The 26,145-nt window shown below is 50.3% G+C and overlaps 1 protein-coding gene across 1 annotated transcript in view; it reads right to left on the minus strand.

The window, feature by feature from the left end:
- tg (thyroglobulin) overlaps nucleotides 1-26,145 on the minus strand; it is a 604,630-nt gene that overhangs the window by 502,439 nt on the left and 76,046 nt on the right. Inside the window, exons 17-18 of the mRNA XM_085993935.1 lie at nucleotides 19,350-19,574; nucleotides 6,900-7,049 (exon numbers count right to left, since the gene is read on the minus strand). Coding sequence (XP_085850061.1) covers nucleotides 6,900-7,049; nucleotides 19,350-19,574 — 375 coding nt within the window. The remainder of the gene's footprint in view (nucleotides 1-6,899; nucleotides 7,050-19,349; nucleotides 19,575-26,145) is intronic.

The raw sequence follows: 26,145 nt of genomic DNA on the forward strand, positions 1-26,145 counted from the left end.
ATCAAGCGACCAGGAACATCATCGAACAAACAATCGGCGTCCTGAAGCAACGGTTCCGCTGTCTGGATCGTTCCGGTGGAGCCCTACAGTATTCGCCGGAGCGAGTCTCCCATTTCATGGTCGTTTGCTGCATGCTGCACAACCTGGCTATCCGCAGGACTCAGGCACTGCCACCAGAGATTGGAGGACCACCTCAGGAGGAGGAGGAGGAGGACCAGCACAGGAGGGAGGCACAAAGTGCAAGGGCCGCCCGTCGCCGGCTTATTGAACGTCGGTTCTAGGCCCCCTCTCAGGGAATGGCTTGTGCCAATGTCAGCAGATGAATGTAGCCGCTCCACAAGCCCTCAGCCGAGCAGGGCAACCAGGGCTTAACCAAAAAACCATGCACACTGCAATTTAACAACAATAATTTATTGAAAACCTCTGCCCTTCCCACATTACATGCTCATGTGGAGAAGCCCCCTCCAAGAACACAAAACTACCAGTCTCGGCCTTACAAAAAGAAAGAAAGACACCAGTCTCGGCCTTACACAAAAACAACTGCACCAGTGTCGGCCTTCCAACAAGCACCAGGCATTTGTGCATACCTCTACTTTTTGCCCTGCGAGGGCGATGCCTTGTGCATCCTTGCCTGGCCCCTGCCCGCCCTGCTGCTCCTCCTCAATGGGAGCCCAGTGGCTGCAGCAAGGCTGGGGGAAGGCTGCTGAGGGGCAGATGGCGAGACGGCAGATGCCCTTGGGGGTCGGCCTGCACCAGTTCTGACCTTGGAGTGGCCGGCTGCTGACTGCTCCAACTCTGGCTGGGCGGCAGCAGTCTGTCCAGCAGCTCGTGGCAGCTGCAATGGCGGAGTGGCAGTGTCGGCTGCAGGAATGGTGGCAACCTGGCAGATCGCAGGTGCTCGCTGGTCGCCTGAGACATTGGCACTCGCACGGGCCAGCACTGCAGCATGCGCAGCAAACAGCTGAAGAACAGGCTGCTGGGCTGCTGCTGCGCGGCGAGTGCCCTGGCGATGCCTGGCTGATCCAGCGATGGTGGCAGCAGTTAGTGCCCGTGTGGCCCTGGTCTGTGTCCGCATGACACCAGCCAGTGAATGGACGGCACGACTGAGCACTTGGCTAGAAGCCGACTGTGCTGCCGCGAAGTCCTACAGACTCCTGGCCTGTGCTGCACTGAATTGTTCCAGACTCCTGGCCTGTGCTGCACTGAATTGTTGCAGACTCCTGGCCTGTGCTGCTCCAAATTGCTGCACACTCCTTGACAGAGACTCTATGGAGTCAGGCATCCTTGCCACTGCAGCCATGAGCTCAGTGTGCCTGCGCTCAGCCTGGACGGCCATTTCCTCTAGGAGGCGCACCTCCTCTGCGCTCACCGTCGCAGGACTGGAGGCCGCACTCACCCTCTTGGGAGAAGTCCGCCGAGCTTCCCCACCCCTCCCGCGTTGCTGCAGGCCGCTGGGCCCCAGAGCTTCACCCTCCTCCGACCCTTCCCCCCGGCTCCCCTCCAGGGAAGACGTGTCCCCTACATCGCCATGGGCTGGCGCGGCTGAGGGTGGCACTGATGGGCCGGCTTCCTCTTCCTCCTCCTCGTCTTCCGAAGGGCTGACAGTGGCAGCTTGAGGGCCCGCCTCCTCACCTGGCGATTCACCATCTGAAAGCAGGAAGGCACAAGAGTAGCTTTAGAGTGAGGACAGGGCAGCAGCGAGGGAGGCATGAGTGGTGCCATTCACCGCATTGGTCGGACAGTGGCAAAGGATGCTGATATGATGCGCAAGTGGAACGAGAGAGGTCCAAAAGGTGATGCCCTTACCATTGGTGCCCAGAACAGGGTCGGCATCTCCACTGGCGACGGGGCCAATCAGCCGGCCTGCCATAATGCGCTCCACACGCTGGTCGAGGTCGGAGAGCTCTTTGAGGTCAGGACGGCCTCCCCCGGTCTCAGTTCGGTTGCGCCGGTTGTGCGCCACCTTGGCCTGCAAGAGAAAGGACGGCCTCTAAGTACAGTGTGAAGCCCTGATCTTGTCTGCACTGCCTCCCATGGTCAAATAGTTTGTACAGTGTGTAGACCTGATCTTGTCTGCACTGCCTCCCATGGTCGAATAGCTTGTACAGTGTGTAGCCCTGATCTTGTCTGCAATGCCTCCCATGGTCGAATAGCTTGTACAGTGTGTAGCCCTGATCTTGTCTGCAATGCCTCCCATGGTCGAATAGCTTGTGCAGTGTGTAGCCCTGATCTTGTCTGCAATGCCTCCCATGGTCGAATAGCTTGGACAGTGTGTAGCCCTGATCTTGTCTGCAATGCCTCCCATGGTCGAATAGCTTGGACAGTGTGTAGCCCTGATCTTGTCTGCAATGCCTCCCATGGTCGAATAGCTTGGACAGTGTGTAGCCCTGATCTTGTCTGCACTGCCTCCCATGGTCGAAGCGCTTGGACAGTGTGTAAAGTGCTGAATGTGCAAGTGATTTTAATGCCAGTCCCATAGCTGCTGGATGAGGGCTGGCCATTAGAGCTTTCAGGTCCCTTTGCCCATAAAGTGAGGTGCACATGCAAGGATGAGGAGGACACTGGAAAGGATACTCACCCTGACAACCCGAGTGAGGTCGTTGAACTTCTTCCGGCATTGCACAGGAATCCTGGCAACCACGCTGTTGGAAGACACCCTGTTGGAGACCTCACTCCAGGCTTTCCGGTAGGCGCTGGGCAGCGGCCTCTTACCACCTTCTGGGAACAGAACATGGCGCCTGCGCTCCACTCCGCCAACCAGCAGCCTCAGGTCACCATCGCTGAAGCGCTGCGCTCTCTCCCTGGCCTTCTCCATAGCCCTGGGCATTGTGCAGGTGAAGCTGAAGTGGTCAGGCCTAGGTTGAGGGCTGCAGTGTGCAGGGCGTGGCAGGCAAACAAATCCACCCTCCCCCAGAGTGTCTGCCGTCAATCAAGAACTCGCCGCACCTGCGCTGCGCCCGGCCTCGGGGGTATCGCTCAGCACCGCCGGCTTAGCACCTAAAGATAGTCGTGCATCGCCTGTTTTAGCGCAGCAGCAACCTCTTGGGGCGATGCGACTGAATATCGGCGAAGGGGGCGCGACTTTGCGCCGGGCGCAAACTTTAGCAGCCGCCCGACTTTACCGCCCCAAAAGTGGCTATACTGAATTTCTAGGCCTAGGGATCGAGGGATATAGTGAGAAGATGAGTAGGTGAAGGTTGACCTATCAAAAATGAATGAGTTAGATGACCGTTTCCTGTTGCTAAACATGTTTATCCAATAAATTATTGTTGGTGGTAGAACACATTTGTATCACAGTCCTCTGTCTGCTTTTGCAGCAGACGCTTTAATTGATTTAGAATAATGGGCCAGCATTAAAATGCCATAATGTGCATCAACAATATTGTCAACATTAATTTCTAGGCTGTTCTTAATACTGATCCATTTGGTACATGTGACAGCAATTATAAAGACTGGATGGGCTCAGTAGCCAAGCACACATTCTGGAGCTCAGTGGAGATTAATTCAGTATAAGGCTGGGCTCTGATCATTTTTCTTCTAATTACAGACTAAATAAACACAGCGGGACCTAATTTTGTTAGCGCCCCAAACTGGACGTGATTCCAGTGGCGCCCCGGAATGGAGAGGCCCGAGGACCGAACTAAATCAGTCCTCGAGCCTCGTCATAATGATTCAGGGGGGGTTACCAAGTTAACCCCATGCCGAGGCCGGGAGGGGTTTGGAGGCGATCGGGAGGGGAAGGGGACAAAGTGGGGCTGGCAGCAGCCCGCAATAGCTTTATGGAATCGGGAGGAGCAGCCTTGCGCCATCCGACTCCACAAATACCACATTGCTGGGAGTTTTGGTACCTTTGTTTGAGCGGCCTCCAGCGATCCTGGAAATACCAGTCAAAGCTTGCGCATCGCAAGGTCCGTTAGGGCAAGGAAATTTTACAAAACGCATCTGAAATGGGCACAGGAGCCTTATTTCAGTATTGAGATGAGGCCTGTGCCCATTTCAGGCAACTGCCAGGGCCGTCTTAAAAAGAAAGGCCCTGATCAACTTAGCAGTTGCCCGAATGCCCGTGAAGATTGGACGCAGGTCTCTACCCTGGTAAATTGGTTATCAGGCCCATAAAATGTTTAATTTAGACCATTGGCCTTCCCGGGGTTGTGAGAGTGAAAAATAAGCCATGGTTCCCGCTCCTGATCTCTATACAGCAAATGCTTGGGTGCATGTTGAGGACAGTTGGCTGTGGCACGAGCAGCAGTTGGTGTCCTGCCAACATTCAGTGTCCAGGGTCAATCACAAGGAATGGCTTCTTGGGTGAGGCACTGGGGGGCACTTTTGAAAGGGAAATGACACACGAGCCCTTGCCTTCAGGAGACGAGGATAGCGAAGAAAACATTCAGGGGAAAAAAAATCTTGAAGAATAAATCAAAGAGTCTACAGTTAGATGCTGCGTGCTCAATCTGTCACATTTCCATTGCTGAGATCAACAACTATTCCAGGAATTCATCATTTCTGTTCTTTGATGGCTAAGGAAGGCAGATTGCACACTCTCTGTGTGACCACAGACCATAACACTGGTTCCTGCTTCCAATTTTTAAATCATTAGCAACTTTTAACACTGTCATGCTTGCAAACCCTGTGGTCGCAGGTTTTTGAGCCATGGAGCTTGAGAAATGTCAATCAGGCAGCTCAGGCACATGCAATACTCAGAATACAATACTGCTGAGCATTTATCCCCCAACTAACACCACCAATACAGATGATCTGGTCATTTATCTCACTGCTGTTTGTGGGACCTTGATGTGTGTATTTGAGGAGTCGGATGGAGCAAGGGTGCTCCTCCCGATTCCATAAAGCTACTGTGGGCTCCTGCCAGCCCCCCTTTGTCCCCTTCCCCTCCCGATCGCCTCCAAACCCCTCCCGGCCTCGGCATGGGGTTAACTTGGTAACCTGCCTGAATCATTATGACGAGGCTCGAGGACAGATTTAGTTCGGTCCTCGGGCCTCTCCGTTCCGGGGCACCACTGGAATCACATCCAGTTTGGGGCGCTAACAAAATTAGGCCCCGCTGTGTTTTTTTAGTCTGTAATTAGAAGATAAAGGATCAGAACCCAATCTTATACTGAATCAATCTCTACTGAGCCCCAGAATATGTGCTTGGCTACTGAGTCCATCCTGTCTTTATAATTGTAGGCTGGGGGTCGGGGAAAGAGATTGTAGGCCGGGGGTCGGGGAAAAAGATTGTAGGCCGGGGGTTGGGGGGGGGTCGGGGAAAGAGATTGTAGGCCGGGGGTCGGGGAAAGAGATTGTAGGCCGGGGGTCGGGAGGGTGGGGGGGAAACAGATTGTAGGCCGGGGGTCGGGGGGGGCCGGGGAAAGAGATTGTAGGCCGGGGGTCGGGGGGGGCCGGGGAAAGAGATTGTAGGCCGGGGGTCGGGGGGGGGAAGGAGATTGTAGGCCGGGGGTCGGGGGGGGCCGGGGAAAGAGATTGTAGGCCGGGGGTCGGGGGGGGGGAAGGAGATTGTAGGCCGGGGGTCGGGTGGGGGGGAAAGAGATTGTAGGCCGGGGGTCGGGGGGGGGGGTCCGGGAAAGAGATTATAGGCCGGGGGTCGGGACGGGGGTCGGGGAAAGAGATTGTAGGCCGGGGGTCGGGAAAGAGATTGTAGGCCGGGGGTCGGGGGGGGGGGTCCGGGAAAGAGATTATAGGCCGGGGGTCAGGACGGGGGTCGGGGAAAGAGATTGTAGGCCGGGGGTCGGGAAAGAGATTGTAGGCCGGGGGTCGGAGGGGGGAAAGAGATTGTAGGCCGAGGGTCGGGGGGGGGGTCGGGGAAAGAGATTGTAGGCCGGGGGTCGGGGGGGGGGTCAGGGAAAGAGATTGTAAGCCGGGGGTCGGGGGCGGGGGGGGGGGAAGAGATTGTAGGCCGGGGGTCGGTGGGGGGGGTCGGGGAAAGAGATTGTAGGCCGGGGGTCGGGAAAGAGATTGTAGGCCGGGGGTCGGGGGGGGGGGTCCGGGAAAGAGATTATAGGCCGGGGGTCAGGACGGGGGTCGGGGAAAGAGATTGTAGGCCGGGGGTCGGGAAAGAGATTGTAGGCCGGGGGTCGGAGGGGGGAAAGAGATTGTAGGCCGAGGGTCGGGGGGGGGGTCGGGGAAAGAGATTGTAGGCCGGGGGTCGGGGGGGGGGTCAGGGAAAGAGATTGTAAGCCGGGGGTCGGGGGCGGGGGGGGGGGAAGAGATTGTAGGCCGGGGGTCGGTGGGGGGGGTCGGGGAAAGAGATTGTAGGCCGGGGGTCGGGGGGGTGTCGGGGAAAGAGATTGTAGGCCGGGGGTCGGGTGGGGGGGAAAGAGATTGTAGGCCGGGGGTCGGGGGGGGGGGTCCGGGAAAGAGATTATAGGCCGGGGGTCGGGACGGGGGTCGGGGAAAGAGATTGTAGGCCGGGGGTCGGGAAAGAGATTGTAGGCCGGGGGTCGTGGGGGGGGTCGGGGAAAGAGATTGTAGGCCGGGGGTCGGGGTGGGGGGGGGGGGGAAGAGATTGTAGGCCGGGGGTCGGAGGGGGGAAAGAGATTGTAGGCCGAGGGTCGGGGGGGGGGTCGGGGAAAGAGATTGTAGGCCGGGGGTTGGGGGGGGGTCAGGGAAAGAGATTGTAAGCCGGGGGTCGGGGGCGGGGGGGGGGAAGAGATTGTAGGCCGGGGGTCGGTGGGGGGGGTCGGGGAAAGAGATTGTAGGCCGGGGGTCGGGGGGGTGTCGGGGAAAGAGATTGTAGGCTGAGGGTCGGTGGGGGGGGGTGTCGGGGAAAGAGATTGTAGGCCGGGGGAGGGGGGGCGGGGAAAGGGAGCAGAGGAAAATGCTAGATGGTAAGGCAGGAAACTAGGAAAGAGGAAATTATATTCAATATGGAATCAAATACTTACACTGATGGGCTGAAAAAGCTCCAGGAGACACCGTCTTTCTTCCTGCTGGGCATTTGCTACACTCCATGCTTGCTGCGTCCTCCTGATAGAATCCACGGGGGCACAGAATACAGCTGCCACCCTGGGAAAAGCTGCCAGCTGGGCACACAACTATAAAAGAGAAGGACCACAATTATCCATCTGTTTGCAGAGTAAAAAAGGAATCGGCTTCAACATCACACAATTGAAATGTAATATTAAATTAATCACCAAAGAGATTGTTTTTATGAGCTTAATTTGTACTCATCCAGGTGAGGAACGTCAGTTTTCACACTTTATGCTCAATACTCACTCACGGGTCTGATACCCATCAAACCTCCTTCTACAGTATCTCACTGAGCACTCACAGGCCAGGTATGATATGGATCACACACAGAGTAAACGTTCCTCTACACTATCTCACTGAGTACTCACAGGCCAGGTATGATATGGATCATACACAGAGTAAACGTTCCTCTACACTATCTCACTGAGCACTCACAGGCCAGATATGATATGGATCATACACAGAGTAAATGTTCCTCTACACTATCTCACTGAGCACTCACAGGCCAGGTATGATATGGATCATACACAGAGTAAACGTTCCTCTACACTATCTCACTGAGCACTCACAGGCCAGATATGATATGGATCATACACAGAGTAAATGTTCCTCTACACTATCTCACTGAGCACTCACAGGCCAGGTATGATATGGATCATACACAGAGTAAATGTTCCTCTACACTATCTCATTGAGCACTCACAGGCCAGGTATGATATGGATCATACAAAGAGTAAATGTTCCTCTACACTATTTCACTGAGCACACAGGCCAGGTATAATGCTAATTATATACATAGTGAACCATCTATGTATGGATCCAAGGAGAGGACATATAAATTGGCTAGAAAAAGCAATAATCCTGAGGATTGGGAGCAGTTTAGGAGTCAACAAAGGAGGACAAAGGGATTAATTAAGAAAGGGAAAAAAGAATATGAGAGTAAGCTAGCAGGGAACATAAAAACTGACTGTAAAAGCTTTTATAGATATGTGAAGAGAAAAAGATTAGTGAAGTCAAGCGTAGGTCCCTTACAGTCAGAATCAGGGGAATTTATAATGGGAAACAAGGAAAGGGCAGACCAACTAAATGCATACTTTGGTTCTGTCTTCACAAAGGAGGACACAAATAACCTCCCAGAGATGCCGGGGAACATAGGGTCTGATGAAAGCAAGGAACTGAAAGAAATCAGTATTTGTAGGAAAATGGTGTTAGGAAAATTGATGGGACTGAAGGCCGATAAATCCCCAGGGCCTGATGGTCTACATCCCAGGGTACTTAAGGAAGTGGCCCTAGAGATAGTAGATGCATTACTGATCATCTTCCAGAACTCGATAGACTCTGGAACGGTACCCATGGATTGGAGGGTAGCTAATGTTACCCCACTATTCAAAAAAGGTGGTAGAGAAAAAGCGGGGAATTATAGACCGGTAAGCCTGACATCGGTAGTGGGGAAAATGCTAGAGTCTATTATAAAAGATGTAATAGCAGTGCACTTGGAAAGCAGTGACAGGATCGGACAAAGTCAACATGGATTTACAAAAGGTAAATCATGCTTGACTAATCTGCTGGACTTTTTTGAGGATGTAACTGGTAAAATAGATAAGGGAGAACCAGTGGATGTGGTGTATTTGGACTTTCAGAAGGCTTTCGATAAGGTCCCACACAAGAGATTAGCGTGCAAAATGAAGGCACATGGGATTGGGGGCAAGGTATTGACTTGGATAGAGAACTGGTTGGCGGACAGAAAGCCAAGAGTTGGAATAAACGAGTCGTTTTCCGAGTGGCAGGCAGTGACTAGTGAGGTACCGCAAGGATCGGTCCTAGGACCCCAGCTGTTCACAATATATATTAATGATCTGGACGAGGGAATTGGATGTAATATCTCCAAATTTGCAGACGACACAAAGCTGGGCGGGAGGGTAAGCTGCGAGGAGGATGTCGGGAAACTCCAGTACGATTTGGACAGGTTGGGTGATTGGGCAGAAACATGGCAAATGCACTATAATGTGGATAAATGTGAGGTTATCCACTTTGGTGGCAAAAACAGGAAGGCAGATTATTATTTGAATGGCAATAGATTGGGAGAAGGGGAAGTGCAAAGAGACCTGGGGGTCCTTGTGCACCAGTCGCTGAAGGTAAGCATGCAGGTACAGCAGGCGGTTAAGAAGGCAAATGGTATGTTGGCCTTCGTAGCAAGAGGATTCGACTACAGGAACAGGGATGTCTTGCTGCAGTTGTACAGGGCCTTGGTGAGACCACACCTTGAGTATTGTGTGCAATTTTGGTCACCTTACCTGAGGAAGGACGTTCTTGCCATGGAGGGAGTGCAGCGAAGATTCACCAGGCTGATACCTGGGATGGCAGGAATGACGTATGAGGAGAGATTGTGTCGATTGGGCTTATACTCACTGGAGTTTAGAAGATTGAGAGGGGATCTCATCGAAACCTATAAAATTCTGTCAGGTCGGGACAGACTAGATGCAGGAAGGATGTTTCTGATGGCTGAGGAGTCCAGAACCAGGGGTCATAGTCTAACGATAAGGGGTAAGCCATTTAGGACTGAAATGAGGAGGAATTTCTTCACCCAGAGCGTGGTGAACCTGTGGAATTCTCTGCCACAGAGGGCGGTGGAGGCCAGTTCATTAAATATATTCAAGAAAGAGTTGGATATATTTCTTGAGGCTAAAGGGATCAAGGGATATGGGGAAAAGGCTGGGACAGGGTACTGAATTTGGATGATCAGCCATGATCACATTGAATGGCGGAGCAGGCTCGAAGGGCCGAATGGCCTACTCCTGCTCCTAGCTTCTATGTTTCTATGTTTCTATCCTCAAATTCATGATATCATTGAAGAGGCCTCAACATGGCCCCTTCTAGGTTGTTTGTGACCTATAGTTATGAAGCATAAAACAAAAAAGAAAGATTATCTCTACACTCTGGGCCTCTGTACCACATGGTTCACACTCACTCTGTCATTATCTCCCTACTCTCGGGTTGTGTGCTCCATTGTCCACACTCACCCTGTCACTATCTCCATTCTCTGAGCCTGTGTGCTCTATTGTTCACACTCACCTTTCCACTAACTCCCTACTCAAAGCTGTAATTGAAAAACACCTAGAAACTTAAACCATTAAAAAGAGTAGTCAGCATGGTTTTCAAAAGGGAGGGTTATGTTTGACCAACCTTATTTAATGATTTGAAGAAGTGACAGACAGAGTAGACAAGGGTAATGTAGTAGATGTAATATATTTGGATTTTCAAAAGGCCTTCGATAAGGTACTGCACAGTAGACTCATGACTAAGGTCAGAACATATGGAGTCAGAGGACAGGTAGCAGAATGGATAGCACTCTGGCTACAAAATAGAAAACAGAGTAGGGGTTAAGGCAGCTACTGAGACTGGTAAAAGGTAGGAAGTGGTGTTCCATAGGGATCAGTGCTGGGACCACTGTTGTTCACAATTTACATTAACGATTTGGACTCAGGAATTGGAAGTGCAATTTCAAAATTTGCAGACAACACCAAATTGGGGGGTGTAGTTAACACAAAGGAAGAATGCGGCAAAATACAAGAGGACATTAATAAACTTGCAGAATGGGTGTGTAATTGGCAAATGAATTTCAATATAAATAAGTGCGAGGTGGTGCATTTTGATAGGAAGAATAAAGAGGCCACATACGACTTGTATAATAAGTCTAAATGGGGTACAGGAGCAAAGGGGACTAGGGATACTCAAATCACTAAAAGTAGCGATGCAAGTTAATAAGGCCATTAAAAAAAAAGCAAACCAAGCACTGGTGTTCATTTCTAGAGGGATAGAATTGAAAAGTAGAGAAGTTATGTTAAACTTGTATCGAACCTTGGTTAGACCACACTTGGAGTACTGTGAATAGTTCTGGTCTCCATATTATAAGAAGGATATATAGGCACTGGAGAAGGTGCAAAAAAGATTCACATGAATGAGACCAGAACTGAGAGAATATATTTATCAGAAAAGGCTGAAAAGGCTGGGGCTCTTTTCTCTAAAAAAAAGGCTGAGGGGTGACCTGATAGAGATCTTTAGGATAATAAAAGGGTTTGATAGGGTAGACGTGGAGAAAATGTTTCCACTTGTGGGGGAGTCCAAGAGGTCATAAATATAAGCTCGTCACTAATAAATTCAATAGGGAATTCAGGATAAACTTCTTTCCCACAGAGCATGCTACCACAAGGAGTAGTTGAGGAAAATAGCATAGATGCAATTAAGGGGAATCTAGATAAGCGCATGGGGGAAAAAGAATAGAAGGAGGTGCTAATAGGGTTAGATGAAGTGGGGTGGGAGGAGGCTCGTGTGGAGCATAAATGTTGGCATAGACTAGTTAGGCCGAATGGCCTGTTTCTGTGCTGTAGACTTGATGTAACTCGATGTACTCTGAGCCTGTGTGCTCCATTGTTCACACTCACCCTGTCACTATCTCCATACTCCGGGCCTGTATGCTCCATTGGTCACACTCACCCTGTCACTATTTCCATACATTGAGCCTGTGTGCTTCATTGGTCACACTCACCGTCACTATTTCCATACATTGAGCCTGTGTGCTCCATTGGTCACACTTACCCTGTCACTATCTCCATACACTGAACCTGTGTGCTTCATTGGTCACACTCACCCTGTCACTATCTCCATACTCCGAGCCTGTGTGCTCCATTGGTCACACTCACCCTGTCACTATTTCCATACATTGAGCCTGTGTGCTTCATTGGTCACACTCACCCTGTCACTATCTCTATACACTGAACCTGTGTGCTCCATTGGTCACACTCACCCTGTCACTATCTCTATACACTGAACCTGTGTGCTCCATTGGTCACACTCACCCTGTCACTATCTCCATACACTGAACCTGTGTGCTCCATTGGTCACACTCACCCTGTCACTATCTCCATACACTGAACCTGTGTGCTCCATTGGTCACACTCACCCTGTCACTATCTCCATACACTGAACCTGTGTGCTCCATTGGTCACACTCACCGTCACTATTTCCATACACTGAACCTGTGTGCTCCATTGGTCACACTCACCCTGTCACTATTTCCATACATTGAGCCTGTGTGCTTCATTGGTCACACTCACCCTGTCACTATCTCTATACACTGAGCCTGTGTGCTCCATAGGTCACACTCACCCTGTCACTATCTCCATACATTGAGCCTCTGTGCTCCATTGGTCACACTCACCCTGTCACTATCTCCATACATTGAGCCTGTGTGCTCCATTGGTCACACTCAGCCTGTCACTATCTCCATACATTGAGCCTGTGTGCTCCATTGGTCACACTCACCCTGTCACTATCTCCATACACTGAATCTGTGTGCTCCATTGGTCACACTCACTGTCACTATCTCCATACACTGAGCCTGTGTGCTCCATTGGTCACACTCACCCTGTCACTATCTCCATACACTGAGCCTGTGTGCTCCATTGGTCACACTCACCCTGTCACTATCTCCATACACTGAGCCTGTGTGCTCCATTGGTCACACTCACCCTGTCACTATCTCCATACATTGAGCCTGTGTGCTCCATTGGTCACACTCACCCTGTCACTATCTCCATACACTGAACCTGTGTGCTCCATTGGTCACACTCACCCTGTCACTATCTCCATACACTGAGCCTGTGTGCTCCATTGGTCACACTCACCCTGTCACTATCTCCATACTCTGAGCCTGTGTGCTCCATTGGTCACACTCACCCTGTCACTATCTCCATACACTGAACCTGTGTGCTCCATTGGTCACACTCACCCTGTCACTATCTCCATACTCTGAGCCTGTATGCTCCATTGGTCACACTCACCCTGTCACTATCTCTATACATTGAACCTGTGTGCTCCATTGGTCACACTCACCCTGTCACTATCTCCATACACTGAACCTGTGTGCTCCATTGGTCACACTCACCCTGTCACTATCTCCATACTCCGAGCCTGTGTGCTCCATTGGTCACACTCACCCTGTCACTATCTCTATACACTGAACCTGTGTGCTCCATTGGTCACACTCACCCTGTCATTATTTCCATACACTGAGCCTGTGTGCTCCATTGGTCACACTCACCCTGTCACTCTCTCCATACACTGAACCTGTGTGCTCCATTGGTCACACTCACCCTGTCACTATTTCCATACACTGAGCCTGTGTGCTTCATTGGTCACACTCACCCTGTCACTAGCTCCATACACTGAGCCTGTGTGCTCCATTGGTCACACTCACCCTGTCACTATCTCCATACACTGAACCTGTGTGCTCCATTGATCACACTCACCCTGTCACTATCTCCATACACTGAGCCTGTGTGCTCCATTGGTCACACTCACCCTGTCACTATCTCCATACATTGAGCCTGTGTGCTCCATAGGTCACACTCACCCTGTCACTATCTCCATACATTGAGCCTGTGTGCTCCATTGGTCACACTCACCCTGTCACTATCTCCATACATTGAGCCTGTGTGCTCCATTGGTCACACTCATCCTGTCACTATCTCCATACACTGAGCCTGTGTGCTCCATTGGTCACACTCACCCTGTCACTATCTCCATACACTGAACCTGTGTGCTCCATTGGTCACACTCACCCTGTCACTATCTCCATACACTGAACCTGTGTGCACCATTGGTCACACTCACCCTGTCACTATCTCCATACACTGAGCCTGTGTGCTCCATTGGTCACACTCACCCTGTCACTATCTCTATACACTGAACCTGTGTGCTTCATTGGTCACACTCACCCTGTCACTATCTCCATACACTGAGCCTGTGTGCTCCATTGGTCACACTCACCCTGTCACTATCTCCATACACTGAGCCTGTGTGCTCCATTGGTCACACTCACCCTGTCACTATCTCCATACACTGAGCCTGTGTGCTCCATTGGTCACACTCACCCTGTCACTATCTCCATACACTGAGCCTGTGTGCTCCATTGGTCACACTCACTCTGTCACTATCTCCATACATTGAGCCTGTGTGCTCCATTGGTCACACTCACCCTGTCACTATCTCCATACACTGAGCCTGTGTGCTCCATTGGTCACACTCACCCTGTCACTATCTCTATACACTGAATCTGTGTGCTCCATTGGTCACACTCACCCTGTCACTATCTCCATACACTGAGCCTGTGTGCTTCATTGGTCACACTCACCCTGTCACTATCGCCATACACTGAGCCTGTGTGCTCCATTGGTCACACTCACCCTGTCACTATCTCCATACACTGAACCTGTGTGCTCCATTGGTCACACTCACCCTGTCACTATCTCCATACACTGAGCCTGTGTGCTCCATTGGTCACACTCACCCTGTCACTATCTCCATACTCCGAGCCTGTGTGCTCCAAGGCTGACATTCAGGGCCCGTTCAGCCTGTCATTATTTTCATTTTATCATCTCTTGGCATTCATACAAGATCCTTTCCACAAAGGAGCAGAGCAAATGCAGTTAAAAGAAAGAATGTGCATTTATATAGCACATTTCACGACCTTGGGGCATCTCAAAATGCTTAAAGTGAATTAATTAGTTTTGAAGTATAGTCTCTGTTGTAATGTAGGAAACACAGCAGCCAATTTGCACACAGCAAAGTCCCACAATCAGCAACGTGATAATGACCAGATCATTTGTTTTAGTGATGTTGGTTGAGGGATCAATATTGGCCAGGACACCAGGTGAACTCCTCTGTTCGTTTTTGAAATAGTGCCATTGGATCTTTTATATCCACCTGAGAGGGCAGAATGGTTTAATGTCTCATCTGACATACAGCACCTCCAACACTGCAGCACTCCCTCAGTGCTGCACTGATGTATCAGCCTCGATTGCATGCTCAAGTCTCTGGAGTGAGGCTTGAACCCACAACCTTGTATCTTCGAGACGAGAGTGCTACCCACTGAGACAGGGCTGACAACTGATGGAATGAAAGTCTCCTATGGCTGTAAGGGTTTGGGCAGTCTTAATCCAGTTGCTAGTGGCAATGGGCCTACATCAGAAAACTGGCAGTAGTTGGAAATCAGGATGATTGGTGTGGAAAATTGAAACAGCATCAGACTGGTGTACTAAGGTGTGTTCTTCTGAGGCTAGGCTGAGGCTTATCGTTGGGGCAGAGTACAGGGAAATTCACTCTGCATCTGGCTGTACCTGATCTGGGAGGACCTGACCCTGGATGCTTGAAATAGGAAGCATACAGGAAAAAAAATAATTTCCTTCTCCCACCCAGCTGATGGATGACCCTCACCCCCCTCCGGTCCCACTCTCCCATGCTAGACAGTGTACAATTGTGTGTGGTTATCAAGTGAAGGCAATATCAGGTTTAGCGGTGATGCCCTCACAATCAAATAGGCTACTAACATTCAATATCAAGGCTGACATGTGAAAAAGAGCAATGTGAGTAAGATACAGGATGGCAGCCAGTACCTGTAGGCCATGAGCCCAGCAAGAGCCCTCCCCTTCAAGAGAGGAGGGGAGAACATTGAGAAAATAGGCAAACAATTTGTAATTTATACAACATTTTCTGATAATGTTCCCATCTGAACATTTCTCCTTTCCAAAACACTAGCTCAGAGAAACTGGTGGAAGGAATTTTATTTTTGGAGGGAAGTGTTACACGGAAAAAAGCATGAGGATTCTTAGGCACAACTTTGCAACTGGGATCAGGGAGTGGTTGCTGGGATCAAGGCCAGCTGCCAACAGACTTATTACTGAGGGGCCATTTGAAAGAGGGAAATTTTTCTTGACTGCCCACGATAATGCTATAACATTGGAGTCTCACAACAAAAGGTACATTATAATGAGACCGGCTTTGCACAGGTTTTTTTTTTAATGTGAATTTTTCTTTTGTGTGAAAGTTGAGGGGTGTCAGTGAACATTTTCCAATTTGAGCATTCATTGTCAGCAGCAAGACCAATTATAGAAAGATGCAGTGTAAGTTCCAACTACTCTGTCCCAGCCCCAACTTGAAAAGTGCATCCCCTACTGAACCAGTGTAACATTTCTCCCACAGCAGCCACCCTGTGGCCAACATAATGCCAATTAGTATTGATACAGGGGTGGTTTTGTGTTTCAGAGCTGGCTGAGTCTGTCCAGACTCCTAATAACCCTGTCTTGAGGCATCAGATCCAAGAAGTGAGGTTGAAGAGCCTGGGACTGTTTACTCTGGAGAAGAGAAGGCTCTGGGGGAAGAGGAGATGTTATTCAAGTTTTCAAGATTCTTAAGGGAATAGATAAACTGAACCTTGATAAGAAAGAAAGATGTTTATTTATGTAGCGCCTTTCGTGGCCAATGAAGTAGTCTATGAAGTATAGACATTGTTGTAATGTAGAAAACGTGGTAGCCAATATGCGCACAGCAAGGTCATACAAACAGTAACAAAATAAATGACCAGATAATCTGTTTTACAATTACATTAGGAAAAAGAGGGTAGTCAGGAGCAATGTTGGCTCCTTAAAAACTAAAAGCGGTGATATTGTCAATGATAATAAGGAAATGGCGGACATGTTGAATAATTATTTGTGTCAGTATTTACAATAGATGAAGAGGATAGCATGCCGGAAATCCCAAAGAAACTGATACTGAATTGGGGACAGGGATTCAATAAAATTAATGTAAGTAAAATAACAGTAATGAAGGAAATAATGGCACTAAAGAGTAACAAATCCCTAGGACTAGATGGTTTCTATCCCAGGGTTTTAAAGGAAGTAGGTGGGCACATTGCAGATGCCCTAACTATAATCTTCCAAAGTTCTCTTGATTCAGGAACCGTTCCTTTAGATTCGAAAATTGTACATGTCACTCCGCTGTTTAAGAATGGCGAGAGAGGGAAATCAGGGAATTATAGAGCAATTAGCCTAACATCTGGTGTCGGGAAATTGCTAGGATAGGGTGACTGAATACCTCAAAAATTTTCAGTTAATCAGAAAGAGCCAGCATGGATTTGTGAAAGGTATGTCATGCCTGACAAACCTGATTGAATTTTTTGAAGAGGTGACTAAAGTAGTGGACAGGGGAATAGAAACATAGAAACATAGAATGTCTATGGATGTTATTTATATGGACTTCCAAAAGGCATTTGATAAAGTCCCACATAAGAGATTGTTATCTAAGGTAGAAGTCCACGGAATTGAGGACAAATTATTGATCTGGTTAGGAAATTGACTGAGCGGCAGGAGACAGAGAGTAGGGATAATGGGTAGGTGCTCAGATTGGCAGGATGTGACTGGTGGTGTCCCACAGGGATCTGTGTTGGGGCCTCAACTATTCACAATATTTATTAACGACTTAGATAATGGCATAGAAAGTCATATATCCAAATTTGCCGATGACACAAAGATAGGTGGCATTGTAGGCAGTGTAGATGAAAGCATAAAATTATAAAAAGAGATATTGATAGATTAAGTGAATGGGCAAAACTGTGGCAAATGGATTTCAATGTAGGCAAATGTGAGGTCATCCACTTTGGGCCTAAAAAGGATAGAACAGGGTACTTTCTAAATGGTGAAAAGCTAAAAACAGTGGAGGTCCAAAGAGACTTGGGGGTCCAGGTACATAGATCATTAAAATGTCATGAACAGGTACAGAAAATAATCAAAAAGGCTAATGGAATGCTGGCCGTTATATCTAGAGGACTAGAGTACAAGGGGGTAGAAGTTATGCTGCAGCTATACAAAGCCCTGGTTAGACCACACCTGGAGTACAGTGAGCAGTTCTGGGCAGCACACCTTAGGAAGGATATATTGGCCTTGGAGGGAGTGCAGCGTAGGTTTACCAGAATGATACCCGGACTTCAAGGGTTAAGTTATGAGGAGAGATTACACAAATTAGGGTTGTATTCCCTAGAATTTAGATGGTTAAGGGGTGATCTGATCGACGTTTTCCAGATATTAAGGGGAACAGATAGGGCAGAGAGAGAGAAACTATTTCCACTGGTTGGGGATTCTAGTCTAAAAATTAGAGCCAGAAATTAGGAAACATTTCTCCACACAATGGGTGGTAGAAGTTTGGAACTCTCTTCCGCAAACGGCAATTGATGCTAGATCAATTGTTAATTTTAAATCTGAGATTGATAGCTTTTTGTTAACTAAAGCTATTAAGAGATATGGGCCAAAGGCGGGTATATGGAGTCAGGTCACAGATCAGCCATGATCTCATTGAATGGAGGAACAGGCTCGAGGGGCTGAATGGCCTACTCCTGTTCTTATGTTCCTATGTTCCTAATGCCACAACCCTAGAACAAGGGGATATGGGTCAAAGCTTAAAAGAAGCAAGGTGCACAGAGAGTTTAGATTTAACTAGCTTACATAGAGTCAGCTCATCCATTACAAGTGGACCTTCAGGGCAACCCCCTCCTGCCTGTGAACAGGTAAGTGTTTTTTTTTAGGTAGAGCAAGGAGTATCAGTGAGGCTGGAGGCCTTCTGGGGTTACTTTTCTACAACAGACAGAAGGCCATATAGCCAGCGCAGTCCACTTTACTCAGCCACTTCTCGGGGGCATACCTGCACCAGGGGTGTGGCTGGTCTTTGTTAATAGCATAAATCTACAAGTAGTGGGGGACTCAGGTTCCCTCAGACGGAGCTCACTGAGGCTATTTTTGCCCCATTTGTGCTTGGAAGGGGGAATAAACTAAACTCTACAGTATGCAAAATTTTAGGGGCGAATTGGATATCTATTTGAGGGAGTGGGGTTATTGAGTATCATTAGTTTTTGAGACCAGCCAAATGGGCTGCAGATGCAGATGCTTTTCCAATGCTGCACTTTCCTATTCCTACACTACTGGGACTGAATAGGGGAGCAGGCTAGGACAAAATAGCAAAGATGTGAGGATAGATGAATATATTTCATTGACTTGGGGGATCAGAAAGATTTTATGTAGAACTTTCTCTCATATAAAGACCGTGACAACGGTCAATTGTACTGGACCTGTCAGAGGGCAAGATGATCATTTCTTATTCCATGATTTCATTTGTCATTCCACCAGGGTCCCACACAATTGACAGAGAGAAGAGATTGGGTTGGATTTGAACCCAAGAGCCAAAGGTAAAAGGAACTCTAGGGAAATCAAGGGATATGGGGATCGGGCGGGTTGTGGAGTTGAGGTAAAAGATCAGCCATGATCTTATTGAATGACGGAGCAGGCTCGAAGGGCCGTGTGGCCTACTCTTGCTCCTAACTCTTATGTTCTTATGAAAGCGTGTAGAGTTCATATGTCACTGTAGAATTAAGATGCCACCCATTCCTATGTTCCTATGTTCCATTCCCCTGTTGAAAATTCCTTACCTACTGGGATATTTAGTTCCTGCAAGGAATTAATTAAAATGGCATTAACACTTACTGCACCCACTAGCATCACGGCCATCTGTCTGAGTGGCTGAAAACCTTCTGTAGCCATCACTGCATCCGAGGTGAACAGAGGGCGAGAAGTCGTGGCCTTGGTCCGTGGGGAAATCGGTGAAGACCTCTGCTGGAAACTGCTTGGAATCCAGAGTGAGGTGGTAGTTTCCACTGTTAATCAGTTCAGTGAAACGTTCAATCAGCCTCTCCCCCAGCAGAGCATTTTCTACAGATTAAAAACAAATGAAATTGTTAATATTTACAAGTCGTTGCAGTTATTATGGAATTATACAGCACAGAAGGAATCCATTTGTTCCAGCGTGCCCGTGCCGCCTCTTTGAAAGAGCTATCCAATTAGTCCCACTAATTGCTTTTTCCCCATAGCCCTGCCAATTTTTCCTTTTTAAGTTTATATCCAATTCCCTTTTCAAAGTTACTATTGAATCTGCTTTCACCACCCTTTTAGGCAGTGCATTCCAGATTATAACAACTCGCTGTGTAAGGAAATGTCTCCTCATCTCCCCTCTGGTTCTTTTGCCAATGATTTTAAACCTGTGTCCTCTGATTACTGACCCTCCAGCCAGTGGAAACCGTTTCACCTTTTATATTATAGCAAAATGGAGGTCAAAGGGCAGGAGATGCAACACCTGCCATTTTACTTCCTCCATTCCCACTGTCCAGGGCCCCAAATACTCCTTCCAGGTGAAACAGCGATTTACTTGTACTTCTCGCAATCTAGCATACTGTATTCGCTGCTCACGATGCGGTCTCCTCTACATTGCGGAGACCAAACGCAGATTGGGTGACCACTTTGCAGAACACCTCCGTTCAGTCTGTAAGGGTGACCCCGAGCTTCCACTTTAATTCTCCGCTCCACTCCAACTCTTATCTCTCCATCCTCGGCCTCTTACACTGTTCCAACGAAGCTCAACATAAGCTCGAGGAACAGCTCTTCATCTTTTGATTAGGGACTTTACAGCCTTCTGTACTCAACATCGAGTTCAACAATTTCAGGCCTTAACCTTGGCCCCTGTGTTTTCTTTTTTCTCTCTCATGGCAGCTGTTTATGATTCTGCCATTGCCATTTACACCTCATCTAGACTTGTAGGAATCAACGGATTCCTATGTAAATCACTGAGGTCGAGTCAGTTCAGTAAATTAACCGAATTTAATTAAACTGGTGAACAAAACAAAAACATGCAGGAGCAACAGCAAACAGGTCTATACAGTAGCTTGTTCCACGAGGTCTGAACTCAGAACCTCCCACCTCTGACGTCATGACGTCATCACGTTTCCCGCCACTCGGGGCACCACGTGACCAACGTGATGACGTCATCGCGTTGTTTCAGGGTTTTTATAGAAAGCTTGTTTACACTCAGCAAACGGACATAGGTGCTGTAACATTGCTTTAAAGACAGTTATTCATTTGTACAGGAGTTCATTGGTGGTTTTACCACATGCGCCCCCCCAGAAGTGTCGTTAATCATCAAAGTCAATCGCAGAGGAGGTCGGACAATCCTGTCAGAGCGACTCCGATATTCCTGGAGAGGAATGGATGGTGCAGGAGAGGAGCTGGGCCGCGGGGCCGATGGGCCAGGCGTAGCGGCCGCGGGCGGTCGCCCACGACGCAGCGGCTGCGCTGTTTCGACTGGCTGGCCGAGGTCCAGGTGTGCAGCCTTGAGGCGGTCCACGAAAATGTAGTCGGGCGTCCCGCCGACGTCTACCAGAAAACTCTTAGCGCCCGCCTTCAGTACCCGGAAGGGGCCCGTGTATGGAGGCATGAGGGGACTACGGTGGGCATCGTGCCGTACAAAAACGAATTTAGCCCTCGTGAGCGTTGGCGGAACATGTGACGCAGGCAGTCCATGCTGTGAAGTCGGAATGGGCCGGAAAGCGTGCGCCGCGGCTCGGTGAACCTCCAGTTGTTCAGTGGCGGACCACGGACGCGTCGGCGATGGGAGAAACTCGCCGGGGACCCTGAGCGGCTGGCCGTAGACCAGTTCGGTGGCCGACGCCTGCAGGTCCTCTTTAGGCGCCGTGCGAAACCCGAGCATTACCCATGGCAACTTATCCATCCACGCAGTCCCTTGGAGGGTAGTCCGCAGCGATGCCTTCAGAGAACGATGGAAGCGTTCGCATAACCCATTGGCCTGCGGGTGATAAGCCGTGGTGCGATGGAGCTTGGTGCCCAATTCTGAAGCCACGGCGTTCCACAAAGCAGAGGAGAACTGTGGCCCGCAGTCCGATGAAATGTCCGACGGCACACCGAAACGGGCAACCCAGGATGAAAGAAAAGCCCGGGCGACGTCCGCGGAGGTGGTGGACGTCAATGGAATGGCCTCCGGCCATCTGGTGGTACGGCTGACGATCGTCAGCAGATGCATGAACCCTTGTGACGGTGGTAGTGGGCCCACGAGGTCGACATGAACATGATCGAATCGCCGCTCTGGTACCTCAAAAACGGCGACAGGAGCTTTAACGTGGCGCTGCACCTTCGCTCTCTGGCACACGACACAGATGTTGGCCCAGTCGCGCACATCTTTTCGCATTTCCCTCCAGACAAACTTGGATGCTAACAACTTCTGTGAAGCCCGCACACCCGGGTGGGCGAGGTTGTGCATGATATCGAAGACTTTCCTGTGCCAGGATGACGGAACGATTGGGCGTGGGTCTCCCAGGGAGACATCGCAGAGCAAGGATGTGCCGTCTGAGTGGAAAAGTACGTCCACTGGCCGCAGGCCGGACGAATCGGAACGGAAAGCATGCGTCTCCGGGTCAGCCGCTTGGTCGACCGCCATTAATGAATAGTCGAGACCCAGTTGGACGGCCTGGACGGCCGCACGCGAAAGGCAGTCGGCAACCATGTTGTCCTTGCCGGCCACATGACGGATGTCGGTGGTAAACTCGGAGATGAAAGTGAGTTGCCATTGCTGTCGGGCCGACCACGGCTCAGTCGTCTTGGCCATGGCAAACGTCAGGGGCTTGTGATCCACGAAAGCGACGAATTGGCGTCCTTCCAATAAAAAACGAAAGTGGCGGATGCCCAGGAACAACGCCAACAGCTCTCGGTCAAATGTGCTATAGCTACGTTCATTACTACGTAACTGGCGGCTAAAAAACGCCAGCGGTTGCCATGCCCTGTCGACCCATTGCTCTTGCACGGCGACGACGGCGTAGTCCGACGCATCTGTCGTGAGCACGATGGTGGTGCTGGGCAGCGGGTGCGCTAATATCGTCGCATTGGCGAGGGCCTCCTTCGTGTCCCCAAATGCGCGGTCCATGACCGACGACCAGATCACCGGTTCTTTCCCCGGTTTCCCTCGGAGTGCCTCGTAGAGCGGCCGCATGAGCTGGGCGGCCCGGGGGACAAAGCGATGGTAAAAGTTTACCATGCCGAGGAATTCTTGGAGCGCCTTGACGGATTGTGGCCATGGGAACGCCGCGACAGCTGCCAGTTTCGCCCTGAGTGGCAGTGCCCCTTCCGCGGTGATGCGGTGGCTCAGAAAATCGATCTGCCTCAGTCCAAATTGGCACTTGTTTGGGTTAACTATAAGGCCATGCTCCTGGAGACGGCGGAAAAGGACGCGCAGGTGATGTAGGTGTTCTTCCTTTGACGCGCTGGTGACGAGGATGTCATCGAGGTATACGAAAAGGAATTTGAGATCCCGGAGCACCAAATCCATGAGGCGTTGGAACGCCTGCGCCGCATTTTTAAGCCCGAAAGGCATCCGTAAAAATTCAAAAAGGTCAAATGGGGTAATGACCGCCATTTTCTGGACGTCCTGAGGGTGGACGGGCACCTGGTGGTATCCGCAGACGAGGTCGATCTTGGAGAACCACGACGTGCCGGCCAAATGGGCGGTAAAATCTTGAATATACGGTATTGGGTACCGGTCTGGAGTTGTGACCTCATTGAGGCGCCGATAATCACCACAGGGCCGCCACCCACCACCGGGCTTTGGCACGATGTGTAGCGGAGACGACCAGGGACTATCAGATCGGCGAACGATGCCCAACCGCTCCATAGTGGCGAATTCCGCCTTCGCGGCCTCGAGTTTACTGGCCTCTAATCGCCGAGCCCGGGCGTAAACCGGGGGGGCGGTCGTCGCGATGTGGTGTTCAACACCGTGTTTGGCGGTCGTCGCACAGAAAGTGGGTCAAGCGAGCTCCGGAAATTCCTTGAGCAGGCGAGTGAACTCGTCGGGCGGCGACTCGGTGCGGGCAACCGCGTGGGTCGCGCCGGAGCCCCGAAAACAGGGGATGGGGGCTCGTGAGGCGGCATGGATCAGGCGGCGATTACGTACTTCGACCAGTAGGTCATGCGTGCAGAAAAAATCGGCACCGAGGATTGCCAGTGGTATCGTGGCGGTGATAAACTCCCAGTGGAAGAGTTGGCCGCCGAGACACAATCGGATACGCCACTTCCCGTACGTACGGATGGCACTGCCATTGGCGGCCTGTAGTGGAGGACCGCGCCGCCCAGATCGGACGTCAAGAACCGAAGCGGGGAGGATGCTGCACTGAGCGCCCGTGTCGCATAAGAAACGCCGGCCCGAAATGGAGTCGGTGATGTACAACAATTTCCCGGAATCACCAACTGTCATTGTGGAGGCGAAACCGACCTCGGGGCTTCCCTTCCAGTCGCGCAATCGGTGTTGCTGCTTTCTCGGTGCTGGCGGCACAAATTTACACGGGGGTCGGCAGCATCTGGCTTTCTGACCGAAACGGGCGTGGTAGTAGCAAAGGCCGGTCTGTGGAGGTGCTGAGGCGGGGTTCTTGGTGGCGGGGTGCGTCGAGGTGGCGCAATACTGTTGCATCACCACGTAAATGGTGTCGGCTTCTGCCGCGAGCGCCACACCGTCCGTAGCCGTCGACCTGGCCAGGGCTGCTTGTACCTGCTCAGGGAGCTGGCTCAGGAACAGTTCACGAAATATAAAACACTGCAGCTCAGACCCGAGGAGGGTGAGCATGTGGCTCATCAACTCGGAAGGCTTAGCATCGCCTAACCCAGGGAGTGCAAGTAAGCGTTGTGCGCGCTCCGCCTTTGTGAGACCGAATACTTGCATGAGGCGTGCCTTGAGCGTTTCGTACTTGTTCTCCACGGGCGGGGTCTCCAGCAGGCTGATAATGCGGGAAGCCGTCGAGCTGTCCAGTGCAGAGGCCACATAAAGGTAACGGGTCTGATCCAGCACTATGTTTTGCAGTTGGAACTGAGCCTCCGCTTGAACGAACCAGGAGGCTGCCTGTTGTTTCCAAAATTGAGGGAGCTTCAAACTCGCTGCGTTCACATCCATCTTGTTCTCGAGCTTGCCTCCGCGAAAATCGTCCGCGAAGCTTCGGGGTCACCAATGTAGGAATCAACAGATTCCTATCTAAATTGCTGAGGTCGAGGCAGTTCAGTAAATTAACCGAATTTAATTAAACTGGTGAACAAAACAAAAACATGCAGGAGCAACAGCAAACAGGTCTATACAGTAGCTTGTTCCACGAGGTCTGAACTCAGAACCTCCCACCTCTGAGGTCATGACGTCATCACGTTTCCCGCCACTCGGGGCACCACGTGACCAACGTGATGACGTCATCGCGTTGTTTCAGGGTTTTTATAGAAAGCTTGTTTACACTCAGCAAACGGGCATAGGTGCTGTAACATTGCTTTAAAGACAGTTATTCATTTGTACAGGAGTTCATTGGTGGTTTTATCACAGACTCATCTTTTGTTTCTTAACTTGTCCCATTACCATCTCCTTTTGCCTTGCACCATCATCCCTTTTGTCTTTTAATCTCTCCTGCCTTCCATCCTATCACAGACCTTCCCTTTGTTCTTTCCTCCCCTCCTCCCTTTCCCTGCCCCTGCACTTGCTTAAAAATCTGTTACATCTCTAACTTTCTCCAGTTCTGACGAAGGGTCATCGACCTGAAATGTTGGCTGTGATTTTATTAATGGAGGTGAGTTGAGGGCAGGCCCGCTGCTCGGCAGCTTTCGGACCTGCTCCCGGATGCTGCCGCCCAGCAGTTACGATTTTACCTTGATTGGCCTCATTACGGCCGATGTGCGAGTCCCTCCAGGCAATGTCAGATTCTCGCCTCTGATGACGCGTTGTTTGAGTAAAAATTTAAAGGGGCCATGTCCCCTTCGCAAAAGCAATAGGTTTTTCCTCTTAAAGATGCTGGCTGCTGCAGGAATAGCAGCCCCAAAAACTAAGGCTGCACCCAGGTTCAATGAGGGCTCCCTCCATGCTCCTGTTGAGGGAGTTAGAGGACATCAGGAGGTCCTCTTCCCTGGAAATGGAAGGAGGAGGCCTCCTCAGCAAACCAAGGCAGTTTAGCTGCAAATTGCTGAGGAGGTGAGTTCGAGGTCTGTGTGCAGACGCCCATGGGGTCAGTGTCGAAAAAGGTTTAATGATTTGCTGAGGTTACCTAAAGTGTGGCCTCTGTGTTCTGGGAAATGGAAGTTCAAGAGTGAGGGCTCAGGGTGAATGCCATGTAGAATGTTGGTGGTGACACTGAGCGCAAACCAGCATTTATTGGACAGATGATTCCTGGGGTTTTGAGAATGTCGGACTTATATTCATCTCCATGTGCCAGCTACCTGTGGTTGAAGTGTAAGCTTACGTGAATCTGGCATGGATGAGTGCATCCCTTGCCTGACGGCCAGCAATGTGGTCGCCTGCTGCTGGATTGGCCACATCCGGCCCCGCAAAGCATTGCTCCGCATCCTCCTCGTCCTCATCCTCATCCTCTTCCTCCGAGGAGGCTGTGTGCTGAGCCGCTTGTTCATCCGGCAGTACTAAACCGCG

Source organism: Somniosus microcephalus, chromosome 7 (assembly GCF_052327205.1).
Source record: "Somniosus microcephalus isolate GS21.2 chromosome 7, FLI_Smic_1.0, whole genome shotgun sequence".
NCBI classification, from domain to species: Eukaryota; Metazoa; Chordata; class Chondrichthyes; order Squaliformes; family Somniosidae; genus Somniosus; species Somniosus microcephalus.